The 26,598-nt window shown below is 37.6% G+C and overlaps 1 protein-coding gene across 1 annotated transcript in view; it reads left to right on the forward strand.

The window, feature by feature from the left end:
• CATSPERB (catsper channel auxiliary subunit beta) overlaps window positions 1-26,598 on the forward strand; it is a 98,875-nt gene that overhangs the window by 35,387 nt on the left and 36,890 nt on the right. The window contains exons 11-15 of the mRNA XM_034418339.2: window positions 7,487-7,553; window positions 10,718-10,764; window positions 12,201-12,353; window positions 15,413-15,568; window positions 19,976-20,120. Of these exons, the coding sequence (XP_034274230.2) occupies window positions 7,487-7,553; window positions 10,718-10,764; window positions 12,201-12,353; window positions 15,413-15,568; window positions 19,976-20,120 (568 nt within the window). The remainder of the gene's footprint in view (window positions 1-7,486; window positions 7,554-10,717; window positions 10,765-12,200; window positions 12,354-15,412; window positions 15,569-19,975; window positions 20,121-26,598) is intronic.

A 26,598-nucleotide genomic window follows, 5' to 3' on the forward strand; every position in this document is an offset into this window, starting at 1 on the left:
AGCCGGCGAGAGTCAGGTAGAGCCCCTGTGTAGCCCCCAGATAGCACCCCTTTGCTTCTGGGGAGGAAACAGGTGCGGCTCCCTATCCAGCTCACCGAGGCTCCGGACAGCGTGGACAATTCTACATATTGTAGAACAAGGCGGCGGGATCAACCTTTCTATTGAAAACAAAGCGAATTTTCCAAACAAACAGGGTGGAATCGGAACTTGAACCACGAAACTGCAAGTATTTATACTAGCCCTGTGACTAATTTTAAAATAAAGACTGAAAGTCTCTTGAAAATGGCGCCCGGCTTCAGTGTTAACGAAAGCTGAAAGCGAGAGTGGATTTGCATAGCTATTTCAACAAGTTACAAAGTAGCATTGTCTGTAACAAGTGAAGGAAAAGTGAATCTTTTTTAAAACAAGCCTGATTCTGATCCAATTTCATCTTTAATTTGACTAAACCTGGGGGAATTTTTCAGAGGACTTTGTGGAGGAGGAAAGGGAAAAAAGACTTCCTTTTTTGAAAAAGTTAGAATACGTGGCAGAATGGCTTCTAAGCAGACTAAACAGGATGTGAAGGCGGCAGGGGGGGAATCCCCCCCACACAAGCCTGAACAACAGCCTCCCAGCCAGCAGAGCCAGAAAAAAGAGATTGATCTTGAAAACTTAAAGGACTTTATTGCTCAGGCTTTGATGAGGCAAGAGGAATATTTGGATGAGAAGTTTAAAAAGTCACAACAGGAAATTAAGCAGGAGACAAAAGAAATTAAAGAGGTGGTGCAAGAAAACTATGACAAGGTGACCAAAAAATTAATGACAGTGGTGACTGGATTGTCAGAAGCAGTTATCAAAACTGATAAGAAAGTGGATGAACTTAGATCAGAAGTGGATGTTAAAATGAAGGAGGCTGATTATAAAATTTTTAATGCTGACAATAAAATGCAAAGACTTGAAAATGAGATGACAATGATGCAATTCAGAACTATGGAATTTGCTATAAGGCTCAGAGGCCTAAAAGAGAATGATAGGGAAGATCTGAGAAAGATTTGTGCTGATGCATTAGCTGTGATGTTAAAGATTAGTTCTGAAGAGATTTTTTGTAAAATGGACAAAGTCTACAGAGTGAATTCTTGGGTGGCCAGACAAAGACAATTGCCTAGAAATGTGGTGATATATTTCACAGATAGAAAAATAAGAAATGATATTCTGCAAAAGCCCTTTGTCTCTGCGGTGCAAGTGGATGGAAAGGAAATTGGAGTTTATAAAGAGCTGCCACCTAAGATGTTAAAAGATAGGAAGGATTTTGGATTTCTGGTGAATGAGTTAAAAAAAACAACAAATTCCATTTAGGTTGGATGCTCCAACTGGCATAATTTTGAGGTTTAAAGGAGAAAGATATCGATTAAATACTGTTGAGAAGGCAGAAGAATTTTATTCTAACTTTTTCAAAGTGAGTTCACCATCCCCACTTACATCTTCTGTACTGGAGATAAAGGAGAGTGATAAGGAGAAGCAATTTCAGCAAGAGATGGAAGAGCAGTCTAAGCAGCTGGAATTGGAGGCAATGGAAATGCAGGGAGCGACCGGAGGATTTCTGGATGCGCCCCTGATAGATCTTCCTTCGGAAATTGTAAATGATCCACCTAAGACTACAAGAGAAGTGGCTTTGGACCTAGCCCGGATGTGTGAAGCTAAAGGTCAGCGTATAACTCGAGTAGTTTCTAAGCAAATTAAAGAAAAACAACAACAGGAAAGGACCAAATCACAGCAATACAAGAAAGGAGTCAAGGGTAATACACAAGAATGTGAAGCCATGGGAGGAGCAAAACCAAAGACCACCGATTCGGAGAGCCTTCAGCATATGTTCTTGTCGCTTCAAAAAAGTTTAGATGACAATTAAATTTTTATCTTGGAACATGAATGGATTAAACTCATCACAGAAGAGGAAGAAACTATTTAACTATTTGAGACAATTTAATAATGATATAATTTGTTTACAAGAAACTCATATCAGAATACAAGATCAAAAATATTTGATAAATTTAAGATTAGGAACACACTTCATAGCTTCGAATTTGGAAAAAATGAATGGCGTGGTGATTTATATAAATAAAAGACTGTCAGCTAAAATTATAGAAGCAGATGATTGTGGCAGGTTTATAGCAATTGAACTCTACACAGCAAATGGTCCAATGTTGGTGATTGGAATTTATGCTCCTAATCAACAACAAGAAAAATTTTATAAGATTTTGCATTCTAAAATATTGCAATGGGACTATAGATCTATTTTAATTATGGGAGACTGGAATGGAGTAATTGATTCTAAAATAGATAAAAAGAGTTTGGCAAAGTCAAGGATTAGATTGCCACAGACTTTTTTTTGATATGAAAGAAGATTTGGAATTAAAAGATATTTGGAGAATACATAACCCAAAAGATTTGGACTTTACCTTCTTTTCAGATAGACATAGATCCTTTTCTAGGATTGACTTTATTTTACTATCATCTGATTTACTTGTAAAAATGAAAAGAACAAAGATTTTTCCAAGGACTTTAACTGACCATAGCCCGGTATGGATAGAAATTGAGATGGGAAAGAGTGAGAGAAGATCATGGAGAGTAAATGAAAATTTGTTTAGATATGAAAAGAACATAACAGAACTTAAAAAGCAGATGAAAGAATTTTTTGAAATGAACTTGAACAAGGGTACCCCTATTGAAATTGTATGGGATGCGAGTAAAGCATATATGAGAGGGGTACTCATTTATATGAACTCTAAACATAATTAAATCAACAAAAGAAAAGATCTGAAATGGAAGCAGAAATAAAGAACAAAGAACAGTTACTTATAAAAGACCCAACAGATGAAAGAATACGAGGAGCTATAAAACTTCTGAAAGATCAATTTCAAATGCTTATGGCAGAACAAACAGCAACAAATTTACAATTTGCGAAACATAACACATTTTGTAACGCTAACAAACCGGGCAGATGGTTGGCTTATACACTAAGGAAGAGGCAGAGTACACGGGTCATTGATAGTATTGATAGTGGAGGGAAGGAAATTTTTCAACAAAAATTAATTAAAGAAGTTTTTTTAGATTATTATACCAAATTATATGACAAAGATGATGTACAGAATGGACTTATAGAGAAATATTTAGAAAAAAGAAGAGTTACAAAAATTTCTAGTCAACAAAAGGAGAGAATGAATCATCCTATAACAGCTGAGGAGATTATTGTCACAATTAAGCAATTGAAAACAGCTAAAGCACCAGGGACAGATGGTTTAACTGCGGTGTATTACAAAACTCTACAAGCAGAAATGATTGAACATCTTAAAGATCTATTTTGTAGTATACAACAAGGGGGTAAAATACCTCCATCATGGAAAACAGCTTATATTTCATTGATACCGAAAGAGCAAGTAGGTCCTAAAAAACCTGAGAATTTCAGACCAATATCTCTTTTGAATAATGATTATAAAATATTTGCAAAAGTATTAGCCAACAGGTTGATGCCAGTTATTCAAGAGGTGATTCATTATGATCAAGCGGGATTTATAGAAGGCAGATATATGAAGGATAATGTAAGGCAAATTATAGATTTACTGGAATATCTTGAGAAGAATAAACAGATCCCTGCAGTGCTGGTTTTCTTGGATGCGGAGAAGGCCTTTGATAGAGTGGATTGGAACTTTCTATTAAAGACTTTAAGAAAGATGGACTTTGGGGATCAATTTATACAGGCGGTTTCAGCAATTTATCAAGAACAAATGGCACAAATTATTATTAATGGAAGTTTGACAACAAATTTTAGCATTGAAAAAGGAACAAGACAAGGTTGTCCGTTATCCCCATTGTTATTTATTTTAACATTAGAAGTCTTGTTGAACACAATACGGGACTCGAGTACCTTGAAGGGAATAGTGATAAGGCAAGAGGATTACAGAATAAGGGCATTTGCAGATGATCTGGTTGTTACCCTAACACAGCCGATGGAAACAATAATCCAGATGAAAGACATTATAGAACAATATGGTATGGTATCAGGATTTAGATTGAACCAGAAAAAAACTAAGATGATAGCCAAAAATATGACACAAGATCAAAAACAGGAACTTGAAAGCAAGGCAGGTTTTGAGATAGTACTAAAGGTTAAATATCTAGGAGTTCAGGTTGCAGAATCAAATATAAAATTGTTTCAAAATAATTATGAGGTGTTGTGGCGAGAGGTACAAAAAGATATGGAGACCTGGAAAAAGCTGCAGCTGTCTTTACTTGGAAGAATAGCAGCAGTTAAGATGAACGTTTTGCCAAGATTTCTTTTTTTGTTTCAAATGATTCCGGTGCTTAAAAGTGATAAACAACTGAGAGAATGGCAAAGTGGAGTGAACAAGTTTGTATGGAATGAGAAAAAACCGAGAGTTAAGCTGAAAATTATGCAAGATGTTCCAGAAAGGGGAGGCCTTAAACTTCCAAACCTACAATTATACTATGAAGCAGCAGCCTTGACGCAAGCAAGTGATTGGTTTGGAAGGAAAAAGACTGGAATATTGAATATAGAAAGTTATGATCTTGAATTTGGTTGGCATGCATACTTATTTTATGAGAATAAAGTGGATAAAGTATTCAAAAGCCACATACTTAGAAACTCTTTGATGAGAGTTTGGAAGAAGCACCGACTCAAATGGGATTATAAAATACCGTTATGGCTGGATCTTGGTCATATCATGTGGAATACAAATATAATGTCACTCGGGGGGGGTTTATATAAAGAAGTTCTTTTTACAGATGCGGGCAGATGGCAACTGAAGACATTAGAAACGCTGTTGGAAGAAGGGATTAATTTAACTTGGTTACAGTATAATCAACTTCAATTGAGATGGAAAGAGGACCAAAAAATTGGTATAATGATGCATGAAGAAGAATTGGTTAGACATATAAAAGAGAAAGGTCCAATGCATATTAAAAGGGTTTATAATGTTTTGCTAGAAAGGGACTCAGAAACTGAACTGGTTAAAGATTGTATGATAAAGTGGGCACAAAATTTTGCAGAACCAGTGATGTTGGAAACATGGGAAAAAATATGGGTTCAGAATGTTAAATTTACACAGTCGCAGAACTTGAGGGAAAACTTTTATAAAATGTTTTATAGGTGGCATTTAGATCCTAAGAAATTATCGTGTATGTACCCTAATGTTCAACCAAAATGCTGGAGATGTGATTGCTTAGATGCCACATATTATCATATGTGGTGGACTTGTAAGAAAGTGAAGGCTTTTTGGATAAAAATTTGGTGGGTCATGCAAAATGTTTTGAAGAAAAAATTTCAGTTTTCTCCACAATTGTTTTTACTGGGTATAGTTAAGGGTTTTACATTGGGTGAAACAAAGCTGATATTGTATATGGTGACAGCAGCGAGATTACTGATAGATCAATATTGGAAAAATGAAGCTATGCCCACTGTTGAAGAATGGACTTTGAAAATGGCCAGTTTTGCAGAGATGGTGAAGATTTCAGCATATTTAAAAGACCGAACTCAAGAGACTTATGTATGGGAGTGGAAAAAGTGGATAGATTATGTGCAGAATAAATATCAAACTAGGAAATATCAGATAGCTTTTAACTGAATGTATTATATAGGGATAGAATAATTGAATTTTGTGAAGATTTGAATAATACACGGGATGGAGGGGTTCAAGTTTTATATTGATAAGATTTTGATTTGGATTATATTTTGTGGAAGTCCTGGGGGAAGGGGAGGGTTAGGGGGGTTAGGGAGGGTTAGGGGGGGATAGGGAGGGCGGGGGGGGGGAAACTGGGGAGAAAATGTATTTGTAAAACTTTTTCAATAAAAAAAAAGACTTTAAGACTTTAAGGCAGCATAGCTGGCTGGAGAATTCTGGGAGCTAAAGTCCACAAGTCTTAAAGCTGCCTAATTTGAAGACCTCTGACCTAGAGAGACTTAAGTATGAGCCAACAGTGTGCTGCAGTTGACAAAAAAAGACAATGTAGTCCTGGGCTGCATCAACAGAGGGATAGTACCAAGACCAAAGGACGTGATAGTACTGTTCTATATGGCACTGGTGAGCAACATTTAGAATACTGAGTCCAGTTCTGATCACTGCAAGACCTAGGAAGAGTACAGAGCACAACAAAGATGGTAAGGAGTCTGGAGACTAAATCCTATGAAGAATGGCCAAAGGAATTACTGTATATGCATTTAGCTTCACAAAGACTGGAGATACGATACCAGTCTTCCAAGGAGAAATTTTCTGACAGTGAGAATGATTAATCAATAGCACAGTTTGCCTCTCAGAGTTGTGGGTGCTCCGTTGTTGGAGGTTTTCAAGAAAAGATTGGACAACCATTCTGGTTGTCTGAGATGGTTTGAAGACTCCTGCCTTGGGCAAGGAGTTGGTCTAGAAGACCTCCAAGGTTCCTTCCAACCCTATGATTCTATGATTCTATTAAATAACTTTTGTGAAGCCACATTGTTGCTATGCAACTATTATATTCTAAATACAGAATTGATCACAATCCTATACACCATCATGACTGGGACAAGAAATGAACAGGCAGTGTTCTAAGAAAATTTAAGGTGCCAGTTAATGTCTCCCCTTTTCTTGACATATTTTCTTCCAGTCTTGCCTGCTTTATCCCACTCTTCAGCAGGGTTATGCTGCAGTAAATATTATTGCTGAGGGTCCAAATCCAATAGCACCTCAAGACCTACTGGTCACAAGGCCATTGTATCTTCTATAGTTATTTTTCTACTTAGAGATTATGGTGGTTGCATGACTGATAAGAAAAAGCATTTGGGAGGGATATGGGATAGCAATTTGTAGCCATTTGGTGTCAAGATTATGTTGGTTGCAAGTGTTTAGCTAAGCTGCCATCTGTGGAGCTGTCCATGACTGGACACAAAACAAGGATATAGTAGTAACCCTTGAACAGAAGCAAAGAGTTTAGAGATTTCTGGGTGTTGAATGAGATTTTTAAAACTGGATCTGATAGCCCTGTTTTATATTGTAGTTTATGGCATATGAACAAGTAGTGCTCCCAATTGCCATCATTTAAGAATAAACTTTTTTTTCTTTTAATCCCTAGTAAGAGTCAAATATCTGAATTGCATCAAGAAGGTTCTGTGAAATATGTATTTCTTATTATGTGCCCTATGTGCTTCTTTTTATTAACCGTGATTGGTTAATTCCACTTTATTCTTGAATTACTGGACTTACTCTTCCATAATAATGTTATAGTGATGGTCTCTGCTGTTAATTGCCATTGTCACCAGAACTGCAACTAGAGATCCTGGGTTGTCATTTAACCTTGCTGGCATTTGATAATCCTAACATCTATCTTCCTCAGCTTCACTTGTGGCAGAAGGAAAATGAAATTCAGATCTATTCCAGTGGGTCCAATCATGTATAATACTTACATACATCATGTTCCAATTTACATGTTAAGTATTTATTTCACATTTTGATTTCCACAGGATGATTATTATACAGCAAAAATCTGGTATAATCTTCAGTGTTTAGCTAATAGAGAAAACTATGAAGGTAAGAAAACCAGATTTTCCAGCAGTAAAATGTATGATGCATAAAGATATATCCAAAATAGTCAATGAGAATTATATTATCGGTGCTTTTCAAGTGATTGTCATGATATATTTCTGCAACTTTGTAAGGATTTAGTAATAAAGGCATCACGGCTGATACAATTAATAAGTAATTCATGAGGTTATCAAGGCTACACCATATCTTTTGTGTAAAAGCTATTAGATCTGATCCCTTTAAATATTAATTTCAAGAGTTCTATTTATTTATTTATTTATTTATTTATTTATTTATTTATTATTTATTTATTTATTTATTATATTTCTATACCGCCTTTCTCCCGTAGGACTCAAGGTGGTGTACAGTCAAGAAAAATATAGACACACAAACATCATAAAATTGCTAATTAAAATTATTACTTAGTTTGGTCAATTAAATAAAACCCAGAATTAGATAACATTTAAAAAATCATTCACATGTTCGTATGTTTAGCCCCGCCTGTTGGAACCTCAGGGTCTTGAGGGCACGGCGGAAAGCACGGAGCTCAGGGATATTCCGTATCTCCGGGGGCAGTTCATTCCAAAGGGTTGGAGCCCCCACAGAGAAGGCCCTCCCCCTGGGAGTCGCCAGTCGACATAATTTGACTGACGGTACCCTAAGTAGTCTCTCCCTGTGAGAACAAACTGGTCGGTGGGAGGCTATTGGTGGCAAAAGACGGTCTCATAAGTACCCAGGTCCTAAGCCATGGAGCGCTTTAAAGGTGATAACTAACACCTTGAATCGCACCCGGAAGACCACCGGGAGCCAGTGCAGCTTGCGTAGGAGAGGTGTTACATGGGCGTAACGAGCTGCGCCCATAATCACCCGCGCGGCTACATTCTGGACCAGTTGGAGCCTCCGGGTGCTTTTCAAGGGGAGCCCCATGTAGAGAGCATTACAGTAGTCCATACAGGAGGTAACTAGGGCATGAGTGACCATGCGCAAGGCGTCCCGATCCAGAAAGGGACGCAACTGGCGGATCAGGCGAACCTGATAAAAGGCACCCCTGGCCACGGCCGTCAAATGATCTTCTAAAGATAACCGTGAATCCAGGAGAACACCCAAGTTGCGGGCCCTCTCTGTGGGGAGCAAGATCTCATCCCCTATTGTCAGTGATGGTACTAGCTGACTATACAGGGACGCCGGAAGCCACAGCCACTCGGTCTTGGAGGAGTTGAGTCTGAGCTTGTTTCTCCCCATCCAGATCCGCACGGCCTCCAGGCAACGGGACATCACAGCAAGGGCATCATTGGGGTGGTCTGGGCTGGAGATGTATAGCTGTGTGTCATCAGCATACTGATGAACACTCACCCCAAAATCACGGATGATCTCGCCTAGCTGTTTTACATAAATGTTGAACAGAAGGGGTGAGAGGAATTTAATTTAATCTTTTAATTTAATCTTTAAAAAATTAATTGTGAATATTTGTATTATCTCAAGATCAAATGTTCAAATTACAAGTATGCTGTCAACTAAGGTAGCAGTATAAAAAGTTTAAATTCACGTTAAGAGTTAAAACAAGTGTATTTTAAGATCAATAACAGTTTCACTTTAAACCATATTGGAACGTTCAGGTTGATCAAAATCAATCAAATACTCAATTTTTTCTTAAGTCCATTAAAGAATGAACAGTAAACTCACACATAGGTGAGTTTAAGGACAGAACTTCAAATAGCCCCCACTTTTAGTTTTTCAGTGATAATCATTGGCATTTAATGTTAGCTCTGGAAATTATGTCAGCCAGTGATGTTGTGTCAGAATCAAGATAGTGACCATAGTAGTTACATTTTAAACTTTTGACACACACATTTGCAACATATACGTGGGACTGAAATAAAAGGCTTCCCTACACATCTTCATTTAACAACTGGGTCACTCTATTCCTTGCCTGCTGAATTTTTGACCTATTGTTTTAAAAAAAAAAAACTCAAAATGTGCCATATTTGGTTTTAGCTTAGCACAAAGCATGACCCCACAGCTATGAACTGTAACCATATAAACTTAGCATTTTTATCTAATAGATCAATGTGACTTGTTAGCATGTTGTCATTAGATTAAAAAAACTGGGATTCAAGTAACGCAGGAGTGCATAAGTTCTATCAGCTTGAGCTACACTGGACTTTTGGAAGATTCCTTCCAAAAGTGGATAGAATTTATTTTGCAAGAGGGCAATGTTGAAGTGTTAAAACTTGAGCAGGGTTGAAGCAAATATTATGCTCCTTAATTCCCTCTATAATGAAAAAAAAAAAAGGAAGGGGCCACCCTAATACTGCCATGAAGATGCTGATAATCCTCTGGCCTCACATTTTTTATCCCAGTATAACACCCTAGCCCAGAAGTGTTGCAATACTTGGAATATAGTACCACAATGTAAAATATTTTGACACAGCGTAGAAAGAAAAAAAATCCTTATTCACAAGTTTGATTTTCTAAACCAAAAGAGCAACAAAATGCTAGTTAATAATGATACTTATAATGGATGTAAACCTTTCTCTCTATAGAGTATTTCATACACAATATTTAGTTGTAATATTAAAGTGTTGGACAGATCCAAATTCAAGGTCACTCTCAGTCATGGAAGTTATGATGCTTTCAGCTCTTATTTGAAAGACAGACTATAATTAGTATATAACACTTCAAACTTTTTCAGAAAGTTTCATGCAACAAAGTATATAATAGCCACAGATATGATCCCAATCTGGGATCATATTAAATTAAATTAAATTAAATTAAATTAAATTAAATTAACCTAATTTAAATGTTTCGTACCATCTAGGAAAGCTATTCTGCCAAATATTTCTGTTTATTATACATTAATAATTAATTATTTATATTTGATGCTAAAAAGTACAGAGTATGAAAATGCTACAAAGCTACTGACCGTTTTATTTATTGAATTTTTATGCTATCCATCCTCTCTATAACGTGACTCTGGATGATTCAAAAGTGAATTACACATCAAAAAAATTTCTAAAAACAAATCTCAGTCATATTAATTTGTGCTACCTTGCTTTTTTTTAAAAAAAAAACACCCTACATTTTTCTGCAATTGTTCGCATGTAACTAGATGCATGCATCTTTGTACTTTAGAAATGTAAGCAATTACATGCACTTCCTTTTTTTTCTAGCGGATTATGTCAGTCTCTCATTCAACAAAGATAAGACATTGAGTCAGGTAAGACAAATAATGACCATTTTTATCATGGCTTGGTCTATTTTGTTCAATATAGAAGCTGACCCAGGAACATCATACAGAGGATTGAGCACAATGTCCATAAAAATCCAATTTTATTAACTGATAACCATGCAAAGTCATTTCTGCCACTGCTGGAGAGAAGGTTTGATGCTATGTGGAAAAGAAAGAAAGAAAAAGAAGAGAGACAGACAGACAGACAGAGACATACATACAGAGAGAGAGAGAGAGAGAGAGATTTTTCAGCCTAAAAATCTCTCTCTCTCTACAGGTAGTCCTCGATTTACAACCATAATTGAGCACAAAATTTATGTTGTTAAGTGAGAAATTTGTTAAGTGAGTTTTGTCCCATTTAACAACCTTTCTTACTTCAGTTGTTAAGTGAATGACTGCAGTTGATAAGTTGGTAACATGTTTGTTAAGTGAATCTGGCTTCCCCATTGACTTTGCTTGTGAGAAAGTTGCAAAAGGAGATCATGTGACCCTGGGACACCGCAACTGTTATAAATATCAACCAGTTGCCAAGCATCTGAATTTTGATGACATGATTATGGGAATGCTGCAAAGGCCGTAATTGTAAAAAAAAACCCAGTCATGTTACTTTTTTCAGTGCCATTGTAACTTTGAACAGTCACTAAATAAACTGTTGTAAATCGAGGACTACCTGTATTTACTAAAGCCTAACCTATTTACTAAACTATAAATTACGTTATGAGATGTTAGCAAGAATACTCAGACAAGAAGAGATGGGAACATGAAAGTTCAATCAAATCTCAAACAAGTCGAGCATATTGGGCAGTACACCAAATAGAGGTGAAGTGAGGAAAGCAGACATGCTCAAAAGTTTATACTTCCACTAAAATATCAATTGGATTCGCAATATTATTAGCCCTCATTGACTCCCTCCATACATAATTCTAATCTATAAACATTGTTTGCCAATCACAAGTTGTTCACACAATTAGAAAACCTCCAATATAACTGAATATAATATGTGTATTCTCAGAGTGGGATACTTTGTCTTTTGTGAATTCAGTTTTATTTCTTTTTTCTTCACCTGCTTTTTAGAGCCAACTATACATTTTTTTTTTAGTTGGGTTTTATATGTACAGGTAATTTCCAGCTAGAAATGCCATCAGCCTTGCTGGTTTTTGTACCTAAGGCTGTATGGGAACAAGTAGCAGTTGGGGGATGAACGGAGAGAGGAATAATTTTAACCAGAAAATTGATACAGGTCCCAGTGCATTTGAGAAGCTCATTCTGATTGGAAACTTGAACTCTTGGCCCCTTTCTTTCTGATTTGTTTTAATATGCTGAACAGATTCTTTGGTAGCACTTTTAAGTCAAGAATATAATATATTTCTAGATATATTAACAGTTTAATATTGCACTTTCATATCTTTCTCATGCTTTTACAGGAATCCACCTGCTTCTATAGTAATGATTCATTTATAAAATGGCACAGTTGCTTACCACATAAATCCCAAGCCGAAAAGCATATTTCTAGACGGGTAGTTTCTTTTCTTGTTGATTATGAGCAGAATACTGGTATAGCGCTATTATCGCAAAAGGTAAGAGTATTAGAAATGCTACTTTTTCAATTACTAGTTCTGTTTATGTATCCTTCGTTACTACTGAGACCTTCTCTTCTCTTCTCTTCTCTTCTCTTCTCTTCTCTTCTCTTCTCTTCTCTTCTCTTCTCTTCTCTTCTCCTCTCCTCTCCTCTCCTCTCCTCTCCCCTCCCCTCCCCTCCCCTCCCCTCCCCTTCCCTTCATCATGCAGTTTTAAAATGTGCTTAATATTAAAAATGATTTGATCAAGATTTTTCAGTTGTGCTATGATACAGTGAACAACAATGGGATATCTGAAGCAATCTAGGACTTTACTATCCCTGTGTTGCTGGGTGCTTATAAAACTGCCTCAGCTTTCTCCTTACCCCAGTACTTGTTTTTGATTGTTCAGTTATGTGAATTTATTGCTCTTTAAATATCTTTATGCTTTTTGCCAATTTCATCCTTGTATTACTGGTACACATGAGGCTTTTCTTTCAAACTATTCGTATTATGATTTTTTTTTAAAGGAATTGTTTCAAATTCAAATTATCTAAAGCTTTTCAGATTATTATTTTTTTTAAAGGAGAGAGAAAAGAAGCACTCAGCACTGCTGGTTATGCTTTTAGCATGGTAGAGGCAGTAGTTGAACATTGGCTTCTCCCAAAGAATTCCATCAACAAGAAAATCTTAGTTCATGTATTTCTTTACTGTCTGTCTTACGAGAACTGATATGCTGAAGTACAGTATTTAAACTACCTCCTGGTAGACATCAAGCCTTCAATGAGGCATAGGTGATTTGTTTTATACTCTCAGACGAGAACCTTCCTTCTACATGCAAAGTTGCCAAGTTCTTATTAGCAGTTATTGCCATACCAAGGTTAAAGGTATCCTAATATTGGAAAAATGTTATGAGGGAGTCCTTTTATTTTATCTAACATTTATGTTTGTTTTGTTTTATTTCGCTTTCTTTTTTATATGTGTGTAAATGCTACTTGGCAAGTCTATATGGTGGTTTTAGTTGCTTTTATTATTTGAGCCTGCTTTCATATGTTGTTGTAGTGCTAAGGCTAATTTGCTGGACATTGATGTAAATAAATAAGTAAATATATAAATAAATTTGTAAACAAAATCATAGTAGGAACTAATTTATCAGCAAGGTTTTCTCAAGGAATCTGAATCAAAGTTATTTCATTTCACTGAGCCCTTCAAGCTGGCATTGTAGCCTGTTACACCAAGGTGGTTTGGAGCAAACTTATAGTTCATCTTATCAGTTTATAGCAGGGGTGTCAAACTCAAGGCCCGGGGGCTGGATCTGGCCCACAGGGTGCTTAGATCTTGCCTGCAGGGTCGCCCTGGAAACAGCAAAGGACTGGGCTGCGGTGCCTCTGCCAATGAAAATGGAGGTCAGGAGGGCCACGGGAGGCCCTCCTGAGCTCCGTTTTCACTGGCAGAGGGTTGCAGAAGCTCCATTTTCACTGCTAGAGGGTTGCAGGAAGCCATCACTGCCAAAAACAGAGCTCGGGAGCCCATTTTTGCTGGCAGACTGCTTGGCCTACCACAGGCACACCCAACACAAGTGATGTCAAACTGGCCACGTCCACCCTGGCCCCCCAAGGGCAAACACAACCTTTATGCGGCTCTCAGTGAAATCAAATTTGACATCCCTGGTTTATTGGTTTCAAAGTTGTTACAATCTTTAATTATTCTTAGATAATAATCAGCATAGGCTTGAGTTCTTGATGTTCTCTCAGCTTGCTTTTATTTCAACAGAGAAGCAAACTCAGAAAATGCTAAGAACCCAGCCATTCAACCCTGAACAATATCTATTCTCCTGTATGGGAATCATTACATCTTTAGATGTATGGCTAACTTGGGCATGCTCACATCCACAATAAAGACTACCAGCATTTTAGCCTTTATCACTTCCTGAAGAACAAATCATTAACTGTCCAGTTATAGTGTTATCATTCCTTGATAGTTTCTCGTTATAATCTTGTGTATTAACAAGTTTTTATAATAAATCTCATGGGAATATATCTTTAAAAATAAGCACCTGTTAAAATGTTTTCATATGGATCAAAAAATTGCCTTAGGGCAGTGGTGGGTTGCTACTGGTTCACACCGGATCGGGTGAACCGGTAGCAGTGACGGGAGGCTCCATCCACTGGCCCAAATGTTTCTGCGCATGCGCGAGCACGCACACGCACACACACACACATGGGCTAACTGGTAGCGATGGGATTTGAAAACCCCCTCCCCCCGCCTTATGGGGGTCTTGACAGCAAAGAAAAATGATTGCATTCTCCATTACAATAAACCAGTTTTATATTCAGATCCTTCGGTAGAATGAATTTCCCCATTTTACAAAGAGAATTAAAAAGAACCGGCAGTTGTCCTTTACTGCCCCTTTTCACTCAAAATTCCAAGATAATGGGATCATTCTTTAGGAAATTGTATTCTATTATGTAGGTACAACTGTTTCTATAGTATTTGGGAAAGAGTTTAATGAGACCCACAAGGAGTCATTTGGACATTGGCATGTTTCTTCCAAAGGAACTCCAAACAAATTTGCCCAAGGCAACATCGGCTTTGAGCACTTAACTACTGCGACACAGGTCCTATGAGGCAAAGTGATTTTTTTTTAAAAAAAAGTATAATTATCTGCCATTAGAATATGCCAAGTTTTCACAGTCATTGACTCATTGAATTCCTGCTAGAATTAGAATAAATTATTCTGATGAATTCTGATGTTTATGGAGATGGGAAGGATGTTTTCCTCATCAAAAAAGTATGTATATTGCAATTTGGTTTTCATACCACAGCTGAGCTGGAAGAAAAGTTTTCACCCAGTTTTTCTTATTCTCTTATTCTCTTTGTCCCTCTCTCTCCATGCCCCCCTCCCTAATTCTTCTAGCTTTCTGATACTATTCCAGTTTCTTATAATGGCCTCATAAGCTCAGATGAATGCTGTTCCGCTGGCAAATTTACTTGCTAAGTTACATGTAGTTGTTCTTAGTTTATTCTGTGCCTTTGATAAGGTACAGTAATTTAGTAAAAAAAATTTCTTTTCTTCCCAGGACGAAACACTTGTATCTGTGCATAAGTTAACAGACGACGGTGCATTGGATAAAAAAACCAAATTTCCTCCTTTCATATTTCCAGGAAACAGTTTAAAACCAACTGGATTATTTTTTCATCAAGGAAGTCATTTTGTGTATGTTTATGGAAACCAGGTGTGTATAATGGAAGAGATGTGAAACTGACAGTTTCAACTATTCTTTTAATTGTTGCTTTTTTGGGAGGAGCTGTAGGTATACATGAAGAGAACAAAGAGTGATTACATCCTGATGCCATCTGGAGCCTTGGGCCATGTATAAACCCAGTTATTCTTCTGTAACTGAGACAAATACAATTTTAAAAGAAGTTGCAAAACAAATTGCAAAATGTATTTTCAAGATGGTGTAACAGGATACTTTTCAACTGGGTGTAGAACAGGGGTGTCAAACTCGCAGCCCGTGGGCCAGATGTGTCACGTGCTTGCCCCATCCCCACCCGGTTTAGTGAAGGGGGAAAAAGTCCTGATATGTCACATGATGCCGCCATGATGATGAGAGTTTGACATCCCTAGTGTAGAACTATTATTGTACAATACATGTTTCTTCAAAGCCAGTGAAGAAATACTGTGTTGGTATTCTTATGATTCTAAGTGATGCAGATATCTGATTTAATTATTTTTAGTGGGCATGTGATAATGTGAATACTGTGGATTGAACTCTTATATTAAAATGATTGCAATATACTTTATGTATGTTCTTCTTAAATAATTTTCTGAATCCAATAGTAATACACTCTCAGAGATCTACTATTTGCTTTCCTCTGGTGGAATCCATCTGTCCTTTAGTAGGCAACCTTCAAAGCCATCTTATTAATTATGTTTGTTCCCAAATGTAAACATAGCCCGAGCCTGCAAAGATGAAGTGAGGAAAGCTAAGGCTCACAATGAACAAAGGCTTGCGACAAAAGTAAAAAATAACCAAAAAAAAGTTGCTTCCAACATGTTAAAAGCAAGAAAAAGTCAAGGAAACAATTGGCCCATTGCTGGGAGAAAGTGGCAAGAAGGTGACAAGCAATAGGGAGAAAGCAGAACTACTTAACATGTTTTTTGCATCTGTCTTTACACAAAGGGAAAAAACAGTCCAACCTATCAAAACAGCACCACAAAAAATAGATTAGGAACACAAGTTAAAATAGGGAAGAAAATGGTAAGTGAGCACCTGTCTACCCTAGACGAGTTCAAATCACAAGGACCAGATGGATTACACCCTAAGGTTCTGAAGGAACTGGCAGACAAGATCTCAGAACTATTGAACTATATCTTTCAAAGATCCTGGAGCACCAGGGAACTGCTACAGGACTGGAAAAGAACTAATGTAGTGCCCATCTTCAAAAAAGAAAAAAAAATAGACCCAGGAAACTATAAACCTATCAGCCTGACCTCAATACCAGGGAAGACTCTGGAAAAGATCAAGCAATGAATCAGTGAACGCCTAGAAGCAAACAAAGTAATAACCAAAAGCTAACATGGGTTTGTCAAAAACAGATCATGTCAGACTAATCTTATTGCATTCTTTCACAAAGTGACAAAATTAGTGGACCAGGAGAATGCTAGCAATATAATTTATTTCGACTTCAGTAAGGCATTTGATAAAGTAGACTATAACCTACTAATAGATAAAATAGAAAAATGTGGGTTAGACAGCATCAGCACCAGATGGATTCGTAACTGGCTGACCAACCACACTCAATGTGTAGTCCTCAATGGAACTGCATCTACATGCCCAGAGGATCATTGGTTGCCCTCTCCCCTCTTTGGAAGAGCATTATAGCTCCTGCTGCCTTAAGAAAGTTCAAAACATTCTTAAAAATCCATCTCATCTTGGGCACCCTTTTTTGGAACTATTATCATCTGGCAGATGATATAGGATAATAAAAACAAGAACAAATAGGCTGAAAAACAGCTTCTATCCCAGGGCAATAACCATATTGAATTCTACGGTATAGTGCAATATCGGATTTTCAATTTCAGTTATATAGAATATAAAGGATGTATGTTTGTGTTTTTATTTTTATAGTTATAATGTACACTGAAGGGGGCATTTAATTTCATTGTACAATGCGCAATGACAGTAAAGTAAAGTAAACTAAACTAAAATAATTAATCTGAATTCATCTGAGGCCATAGTATACTTCAAAACTTCACATCTAAAGGTTGAATCAAGGCAACTGGCCCAAACTTTGTTAATCTTAGACATTTCATTGCTCATCCAAGCAACTTTATCAGTCAGAGCAAATTAGTTAGGCAGAGAGTTGTTGGAATCTACCAACTATTGCCAAACCAACTTTAGGGGTTTCTCTCCAAAGTGGCTTGCAGTATGTCAATGAAGACTCAATCATCCAGGCCAAAGGTGTATAAAGGCCTGGCTGATTAAGTCTTCATTGACATATTTCCTTAAATCAATACTCCATTCATCCTTTTGTTGAATATTTAAAAAACTGAAAAAGCCTTAATTTTTTTCAAAGCAATAAAATATTTCCAAAGCAATACAATTAAAAAATAATCCAAATAATAATTATGAAATGAGGAGTTGTCAAGCTTTTTGTCCTTAAAGGGCTGTGTTAAGAGTATAAGTTTAGATTGTATCCCTTGATTCCAAGCCACTCAAATCATAAGCCAACCACAAAACCACAATTCCTGCACTCTAATTATGAGGAGTGGTTTTCTGAAGTGCACAAGGCTTATCTCAACTATTTCTCCTTTCTCTAGAGAAATTTTGCCACTCTGGATCCAGCATCCAGCCACAATTTTTCTTGAAAATGCTGTCCCACTGTCAGATGGATGGCATAGCTCTCATTAGGCAAATAGGATTGAAACAACTAAAATAACAAGATAAATAACAACATTACATAGTAAAATATTACTGTGTCATGAACCATAAACAAATATAATCACATGCAGGAGAAATTTACCTGAAAGAAAGAGAGTATTTTTCCCCAAATAACTTCCTATAAAATCATCTTATATTGGCTGGAAGTATGGCAATAAACGATGACATGCTTGAAGATTAGCATATGAGCAAAGAGGTGCAAATAAATAAGTCATTCAAACTCTTATTTTTGGCAATTAATTTCAGCAGTAATTATTAATTTTACTAATATTGATTTATATTGATTTTGGATTATATTGATTTATTGATATTATATTTATTATATTGATTTAATTTTTCTCCTGGTCCAGTCTTTTATGGGAACGTGGCCTTACATGAATATATACAGTTATATACAGTACATATTCATACAAATGAGTCATAAACATATTTGTTGGAGGGATTTGTTTTGAGGGTTAATTTCAGCAAAAAAATCTTTTATGCATCCAAGGAAGTCCACAATTTAAATTGATTCTATTTCCAAGACATTGAAAAATTAGTTTATTAAAATTCCATTACAGGCAAAATTTGTGGAGCTTTATAAATTACACTGTATCTAATTAAAATGCCCGTTTTTGAAGATTGGAACCACATCAGCATTTTCCAGTCTTCTGGCTCCAGGATCTCTGAAAGATTTCATTCAATGGTTCCAAGATCATATCTGTCAGGTCCTTCAGTAATCTGGGATGTAAACTACCTGGTTCCAGATATATGAACTCATCCAAAGCAGATAGATGTTCTCTTATCAATAATTCCTTGCCTACTTTGATCTGCATTCCTGTTCTGTTTTCCACACAGTGCTGTTTTTGATAGGTTGGGCTATATTTTCCTTTTGTGTAAAGTCTTCCTCCCTCCTGACTGTACTTTCTTGCCATCTTCGTCCATTAGTGGTCCAACCATTTTCCTGACGTTTTTTTTCCTTACTCCTTACATATTTGAAAGAAACTTTTTGTTATTTTTGGCATTTGTTGCAAGCCTTAGTTCATTCTGAGCTTAGCTTTCCTGATTCCTTCTTTACAAATTCAGGCTATTGGCTGGTTTCCTCCTCTAGATATAGGCCCCTCTTTCCATTTTTTTTTAATTTGTCCTTTTTATCCCTCAGCTTGTCTGAGACTGTTTGTGCAACCATGCCGGTCTTGTCTGGAGTCTCTTGTTTTTCTTTCTCTGTGGTATTGTTTTTGTTTGTGTCTTTATTATCTTGCAAAATATATTTGCTTGGTTATTGTCCTCAGGCAATAGAGGACCCTTTACAACCATACATTTATCTTTAGATCACATTCTAAATTGCATTCAAGAATTCTACTCTGAACGAGTTTGTCCACATTCATGGTCCTAGAGCTTTATCATGAAAAAAAAATCTCCTTGAAGGGTCTTGTAATCTTTAATTTATCCTTTTCAATAAAATATGAAAAAAATAAATCTGAAAGTGCTTTGGCGTCAGGCACACTCCTACTGACTAAATTGGACATAATCTTGCCATTTTCTTTACGACAGCTTTACACTGCCATCTTCTGGGACATTTTTTCTTTCTTTCTTAGAAAAGGTCCTAATTTCTAAGTCCTTCCAACCATATCTTCCTTCTGAGCCCCAACAAAGTAATTAAAAAGTTTCAGTCATTGTGATTTTAAATTGTATTCAATTTTGTCTTTTTTTTAGATATGGGGTTCTTTTGATGGAGGCAACACCTTTATACCTTTGATTATACTGATTAATGAGACTATTGTAAATGCAGATTCATGTGTTTACACTCAGGGAATTGTATATGTTTCAGACAAGGCAAATATTTATTACACTAAAGCAGGTAAGAAATTCTTTTAAGATTAAAATTACTCTTGGATTGTGAAGCTTTTAAAATCTGATCTGATGCAAATTATTGTCTTTCTCCATTAACATATAGAATAATAAAACATCAAATACTGAAATATGAAGAATGGCAATTTAAAAAAGATTAGAATGTATTTATTATAAAAAGAAATAACTGTATTAGTCTGTTAAAATAAAGCACATTGGCAGTCTGAAAAGTAAGCTTTTAATGAGCTTAAGCTCTCTAAATACCAGCTGAACAGATATATCAAATATTATTTGATACATAGAAAATAGTGTAAATAGTGTGATAGTGTGAGTAATAGGGCCAAAAAATCATAAATCCCAAGATGTGACATTTTTGCACTCATAGCATCATCTTAAAGAGAGAGTCAGATGTAATTAGTCCTGAATACCTCCCAGGAGCCACACAACTGTGTACCAGATGCATAAAATATTGCATTCTTATTTTTCTTCCTTTCTCTTTCAAACTTACTTATTGAGTTTGAACTCTGATGATTTAATAGAAACAATCCTGCACTTTTCTTGTCAAAGCCATAGAAATGGTTTAATAATGCTTTCCTCCGGGCTGAGGTTTTTTTTAAATTGTAGTCTAGCTTATAACTAGTACAGTATTACCAGATGAGCTCCTACTCAGCCTGCTTAGCTTTTGAAGATCGGTATAGGTTGGCTAAATGCTGTCATCAACCTGGACACCAGCCAATAAAAATCTTCCTATATGAATATATCCCCTCCATGTGGATACCCATTTGTCATGGGGGAAAGGCTTATTTATTCTGTTAAGGTTGAGAGCTATGCTGGAAGTATGCCACCAGAAAGTATAGCGCAGTGATGGCTAACCTCTTTGCTGTCGCGTGCCAAAAGTGGGGATCATGCGGGGGGAGGGTCACACATGTGTGTGCCCATAGCCATAATTAAATGCGGCCCCCCTCACACATGTGTGCATGACCACTCCCCACGCTACCCCTGCTTTTGGCACACGATTGCACAGTGGGCCTGGTAGGCCCATTTTTCACCCTCCCCAGGCTCCAAAGATTTTCTTGGAGCCTGGGGAGGGCGAAAACGGCCTTCACTCCCCCTGTGGGAGGCCCTCCAGAGGCTGGAAACAGTCAATTTTCTGACTTCAGGTGGGCCCGGAAGGCTCAAAAATTAGCTGGCCGGCGTGTGTATGCACACTGGAGCTGAGTAGGGCAACGCTTACGTGCCCACAGATATGGTTCCACGTGCCACCTGTGGCACCCATGTCATAGGTTCACCATCACGGGTATAGCAGAAGGGTCATCCAAGCCAGATAGATCTCAACTGAAGAGCCACACTAAGAGTACTCACAACCCATTAACCATGATGTGGCAACAGAAAAAGAATCCCGCACTGGGTTGGTCGTTGCCCAGGTTAGTTGCTGTCCCTGGGCAGCTGTTGAAAAATGAGTTACAGGGTTGAAGAAAGACCTGGCAACAGAAACAAACATTTTGTTGGTATCTGGTATTTTGCCCCCCTTCTCTAAATATTATAGCAACTTTCAAGGAAGGGGATCAGATCACTTGTTTCCTTTCTGCTCTCCTGGCAAGATGTTATTTACTTCTAGGTAGTCCTAGATCCTGTCAGCTATAATGCCAGTCAGCAGCTTGAACATGGTTGGCAGACACGTTATTGGCCTGTAATTTGCAGGTGTTGCTCCTTTTACTGGATCCTTCTGTATCAAGTAGGTTTTCCCAGCTGTTAACCATTCACTGATGTTTCCTGTCTGCAGCATCTCATTGAATTGTTCGGCCATTTTTCCATGCAGGCTGGTCAGGTATTTGAGCCAAAAGCCATGCAGTTAATCATTGCCAGGCGATGTCCAGTTCTTGACTTTTTTCACTCTGTTGCTTATCATTTCAGTAGTTATTTTCAGTTGGTCCATTTTGTTCTTGGAGAATTTCGTCTCAAAGTCTCTGATCCACCCAGCATTTTTGTTGTAACATTTCTCAGTCTCCCACAGGTCTTTCCAAAACTGAGTAGTTGCCATTTTCTCAGGTTTTTCAATTTCCGTATCCCACATCTGGCAAGCTGATTTGTTTGTTCAATTGATGTTATCTGGACTGCTGCAAGTGCATAGTTTGCATCTATCATCAATGGCGCCAAATGTTTTCTAGGCACAGTCTTCAATTGGAAGCCAATTGGCTTCAGTTGGAAGCCTTCTTCTTTCTGCATTTATTGCAGCATGTGCCAAGATTTTAGCTTTCAGTTCTTGCTGCCTAGCATTGAGTACTCCTGGTGTTTCAATGATGACTTCAGGCCCTTGCTGATCCTGTTCTTGCAAAATATCTGCAGTTTTTTCAAATTCAGACTGTTCAGTTGCTCCAGATGTTATTAGAGTGTTTTCTGCTGCCACTTCAGAAAATTTCCGTATTTCTTCAAGTTCGACTTCACTGAGCACTTTGTTCCAAGTGATGAATCATCACTGATTGGCTAATCGTAATTCAATTATCCTTGAGTCTGGGTATTTTTGTTTCCATAATTGGTACTTTTTTGGTAGCCTCATTTTTCTGGTTCTACTTTGTAGTAGCATTTCATTACATTGCGGTTCTCTGACATGATGTATTTCTGCCGCTTCTGAGGTTGTTCATCTTCCAGTAGCTCTGCAGGCCCATGCCCTGGTTGCTCAGCTATGGGACCCGTGGCCTGTAGCCCACTTGTCGACGGATGTCCAGGTTCCCCAACACCCGACAAGGTCCTTGTTAACCCAGGCAATAACCGAGACAGTATAGGCTTCATTCAGTTGTGTTTCACCATGATTCATTGCATGGGTTGTTGGGTGCACTCAGTTCTGCTCCTCAGCCTAGACCTCTCTGACATGGTTGGACCTGCTGGTAGTTTACACTACCACCAGCACAGCTCTCAGCTTCATTGGAGCAGTTAAGCCGCCCGCCACATCCAGGCGGCACCCTGTTGTTGTTGTTGTTGTTGTTGTTGTTGTTGGTTAATCTTTAGTGAGATTCACAGCCTTTGAGGCTGGTTAATAGCTCAGCATCTCGAGTCCTAACCAAGGACCTAGGAACTGTTATGATATCATCAGAGGATGTAAGCTGTTCCGAGTAAGGTGGTTTTTTGTAGAGTCAAAATGTTCAAGTCCGGCAAATTTAGAATTTCTAAATAGCGGGGTAGCCCTTTGAGTATTGCTCCAAGGGCTCCAATTACAATCGGGACAACACACAATTTCTTTTTCCACAGTCGCTCAACTTCAATTTGCAAGTCCCGGTACTTTGTGATTTTTTCTTGCTGCTTATCTTCAATCCGTGCATCACCAGGTATTGCAATGTCAATGAACCATACTTTTTTCTTTTCAACTATTGTTATGTCAGGTGTGTTGTGGACCAAGTGCCTGTCAGTCTGAATCCTAAAGTCCCACAAGATCTTGAGTTTCTCATTCTCTAAAACTTTCTCAACCTGATGTTCCCAGTGGGTTTTGCTGTACTCAAATCCCAACTTCTGGCACAATTTCCAGTGAATGATCTTAGCAATGCAGTCATGGTGTTGTAGGTAGTCAGTTTGTGAAATTTTGCTGCACCCACTGATCAGGTGGTCGACTCTCTCGTCTTTCTCATTGCAGAGGTGGCATTTGCTGTTGGTGGTAACGTGCTGAATTTTTGCCTTCATGAAGTTTGTGGCTAGGGCTTGTTCTTGAGCTGCCAAATAAAGCTTTCTGTTTCTTTTTTCAGTACTCCTGATCTTAACCAGTTCCAAGTTAGTTTCTGGTCAGCTTTGCCTTCAATACTTTTCAAGTATTGGCCATGCAGAGGTTTGCTTTTCCAATTTTCAGCTTGCTGCTCAATTACTTCTTTCTTATATTCTGCTTTTGTTTTAGTTGTCTTTAAAAGGCCTCCTTTATTTACTTTCTTAATCATTGGTTCTTCACTTTTCTGGATGTAATCATTCAAGCTGTGTTTTTCTTCTTCCACAGTCTGCTTTACTTGTAGGAGTCCTGGACCACTCTCTGCTCTTGGTAAATATAATCGGTCAACATCACTTTTAGGGTGCAAGGCATGATTCATTGTCATAAGCTTCCTTGTTTTTCTGTCCAAATTGTCTAACTCCATCTGGGTCCAGTCAATTATTCCTGCAGAGTATTGAATCACAGGTATAGCCCAGGTATTTATGGCTTTTATGATGTTTCCTCCACTCAGTTTGGACATTAATATCTTACAAATTCTCTGAATGTACTTGGCTGAAGTTAATTCCTTGACTTTATTATGCATTAAGTCAGAGGCCTCTAAATTCCCCAAGTACTTGTAGCCTTCTTCTGACTTTACTGCTTTTATCATTTCTTCATTCTCTAGTTCTATTCCATCCTCTTCTATGATCTTGCCTGCTTTGGTTGCTATTGTTGTACATTTGTCAATTCCAAACTGCATACCAATGTCTTGGCTGAATTCTTTTGTGTTTTCAATTAATAAATTCAGTTCAGCTTTTGTTTTACCAAACAGCTTCAAATCATCCATGTACATCAAGTGCGAGATTGTCAGTCCTTTCTTTGCAAGTTCGTATCCACAGTTCATCTTCTTCAAAATGATTGTCAGTGGTAGCATTGAGAGTATAAAAAGTAGGGGTGAAAGGGAATCTCCCTAGAAAATGCCTCATTTAATTTCAACTTCACCCAGTTCTTCTTCATTAGCCATAAGTTTTGTTTTCCAGAGGTTCATTGAATTCCATGAATTTTTGTATGTTGCTACCAATCCCAAAGATTTCCAGGCATTTTTTGATCCAGCTATGGGGAACTGAATCAAACACTTTCTTATAGTCTATCCAAGCCATGAACAGGTTGGTTCGTCTTTTCTTTGAGTTCTTTAGGATTAGCTTGTCGATCAGCAATTGATCCTTTGTTCCTCTTGAGTTTTTGCAGCATCCTTTCTGTTCTACAGGAAGCAAGTTATTTCTTTCCAAGTATCCATAGATTTGATTTGCAATGATACCAGTAAGAAGCTTGTATGTTGTTGGCAAACAGGTGATTGGCCTATAGTTTCCAGGGTCCTTTCCTTTTTCTTTATCTTTTTGGATCAAAAATGTCCTTCCAGTTCATCCATTCATCATTTTCAGGATCTGGTTCATCTGGGCTGCCAATCTTTTGTGCACACTTGTAAGTGCCTTTAACTAGAAGCCATGCAGCTCATCTGGTCCAGGTGCACTCCAGTTCTTCACTTTTCTTGACTGTCTTTGCACTATTTCTTTTGTTATTTTCACGTCTTCCATTTTATGCACTTTAATAGAGTCCTCAACCTGTTTGATCCATTTTGCATTTCTGTTGTGCTTTTTGTTGTTTTCCCACAAATTCTTCCAGAATTTCAGAGCTTTCTCTTTATCAGGCTTTTCATTTGTTGTTACTCTGTTTCCATTTTCTAAGCTCTTATAAAACTGGTGTTGATTAGCTCTGAACTGTGAGTTTTCCTTGAACTGAGTTACTCGGTTTTCATACCTTTTAATCTTTTCAGCGATGGCAACAACCCTCTGCTTCAGCTCTTCAATTATTACCGCAATCTCCTTATTCCTCAGATCATATCTTGCTTCCAGGCTGCTTTTGACCTGCTTGTTCTTTAGCTGACCTTGCCTTAGGTTCTTCAAGTTGCTCAAATGTCCACCTAATTTTTTGATCTTTAATTCTAACCAAATTTTCCACTTAGGCTTCTCCTTCTTGCCTCTTTGGTTCTTTTATATTTTCAAACCCAGTTCTTTGATGGTTATGACGGCTGCTGCATACATCAGTTGGTTTGTTTCGGCTAATGTAGTGGTTCGAATAGTTTGCACAGCCTCATTGACCTTTTTTAGTACATTTCTCAAATCTTTCCAGTTCACTTGGTTCAGCTTTGGCAAACGTGTTCTTTCAGCATCTTCCATTTGATGCTTTATTTTTCCAGCTAATTGAGCACTATCTGTTGGTGTTTGTTCTTCAGTGCTTCCTTGTTCTTTATCTTCATCCATTTCCAGTATCCTCTTCCTTCCTTTTTTCCTCAATTTGCTTTTGAGTCTGCAAATCATTCTTGATGTTACTCTTCTTTGTTGATGTACTCAGACCATTAATTGCTTTCTCTTCTATTGCTATTAATTCTTCTGTAGTGAAAAATTTGTGGTTTAGGATTACACGTCGTTGGTCCATTAACCTTTGTTCACTGGTGTCACAGTCCGTGTGGTTCATCTTCCAAATCCGATACATTTGTTTTTGAAATCCACGTTTTGCTGGCTCAGACTGATAGTAAGCTTCCATAATAGAGATGTTTTCTTCCCTAGTCCAGATTTTTCGCTTTTTGGGTTTTTCTTCCAGTAGCTTGTCAGCTCCATGCCCTGGTTGCCTAGCAGAGGGAGCTGAGCCCTGTAACTCATTTTGTGTAGAATGCCCAGGAGCCATAGCATACAATGGAACCCTTGTTAATCCGGGCGATGGTTCAGCCGGCATAAATTTCATTTTTTTTCTATTCACCATG

Source organism: Pantherophis guttatus, chromosome 1 (genome assembly GCF_059756535.1).
Source record: "Pantherophis guttatus breed Tessera chromosome 1, ASM5975653v1, whole genome shotgun sequence".
NCBI classification, from domain to species: domain Eukaryota; kingdom Metazoa; phylum Chordata; class Lepidosauria; order Squamata; family Colubridae; genus Pantherophis; species Pantherophis guttatus.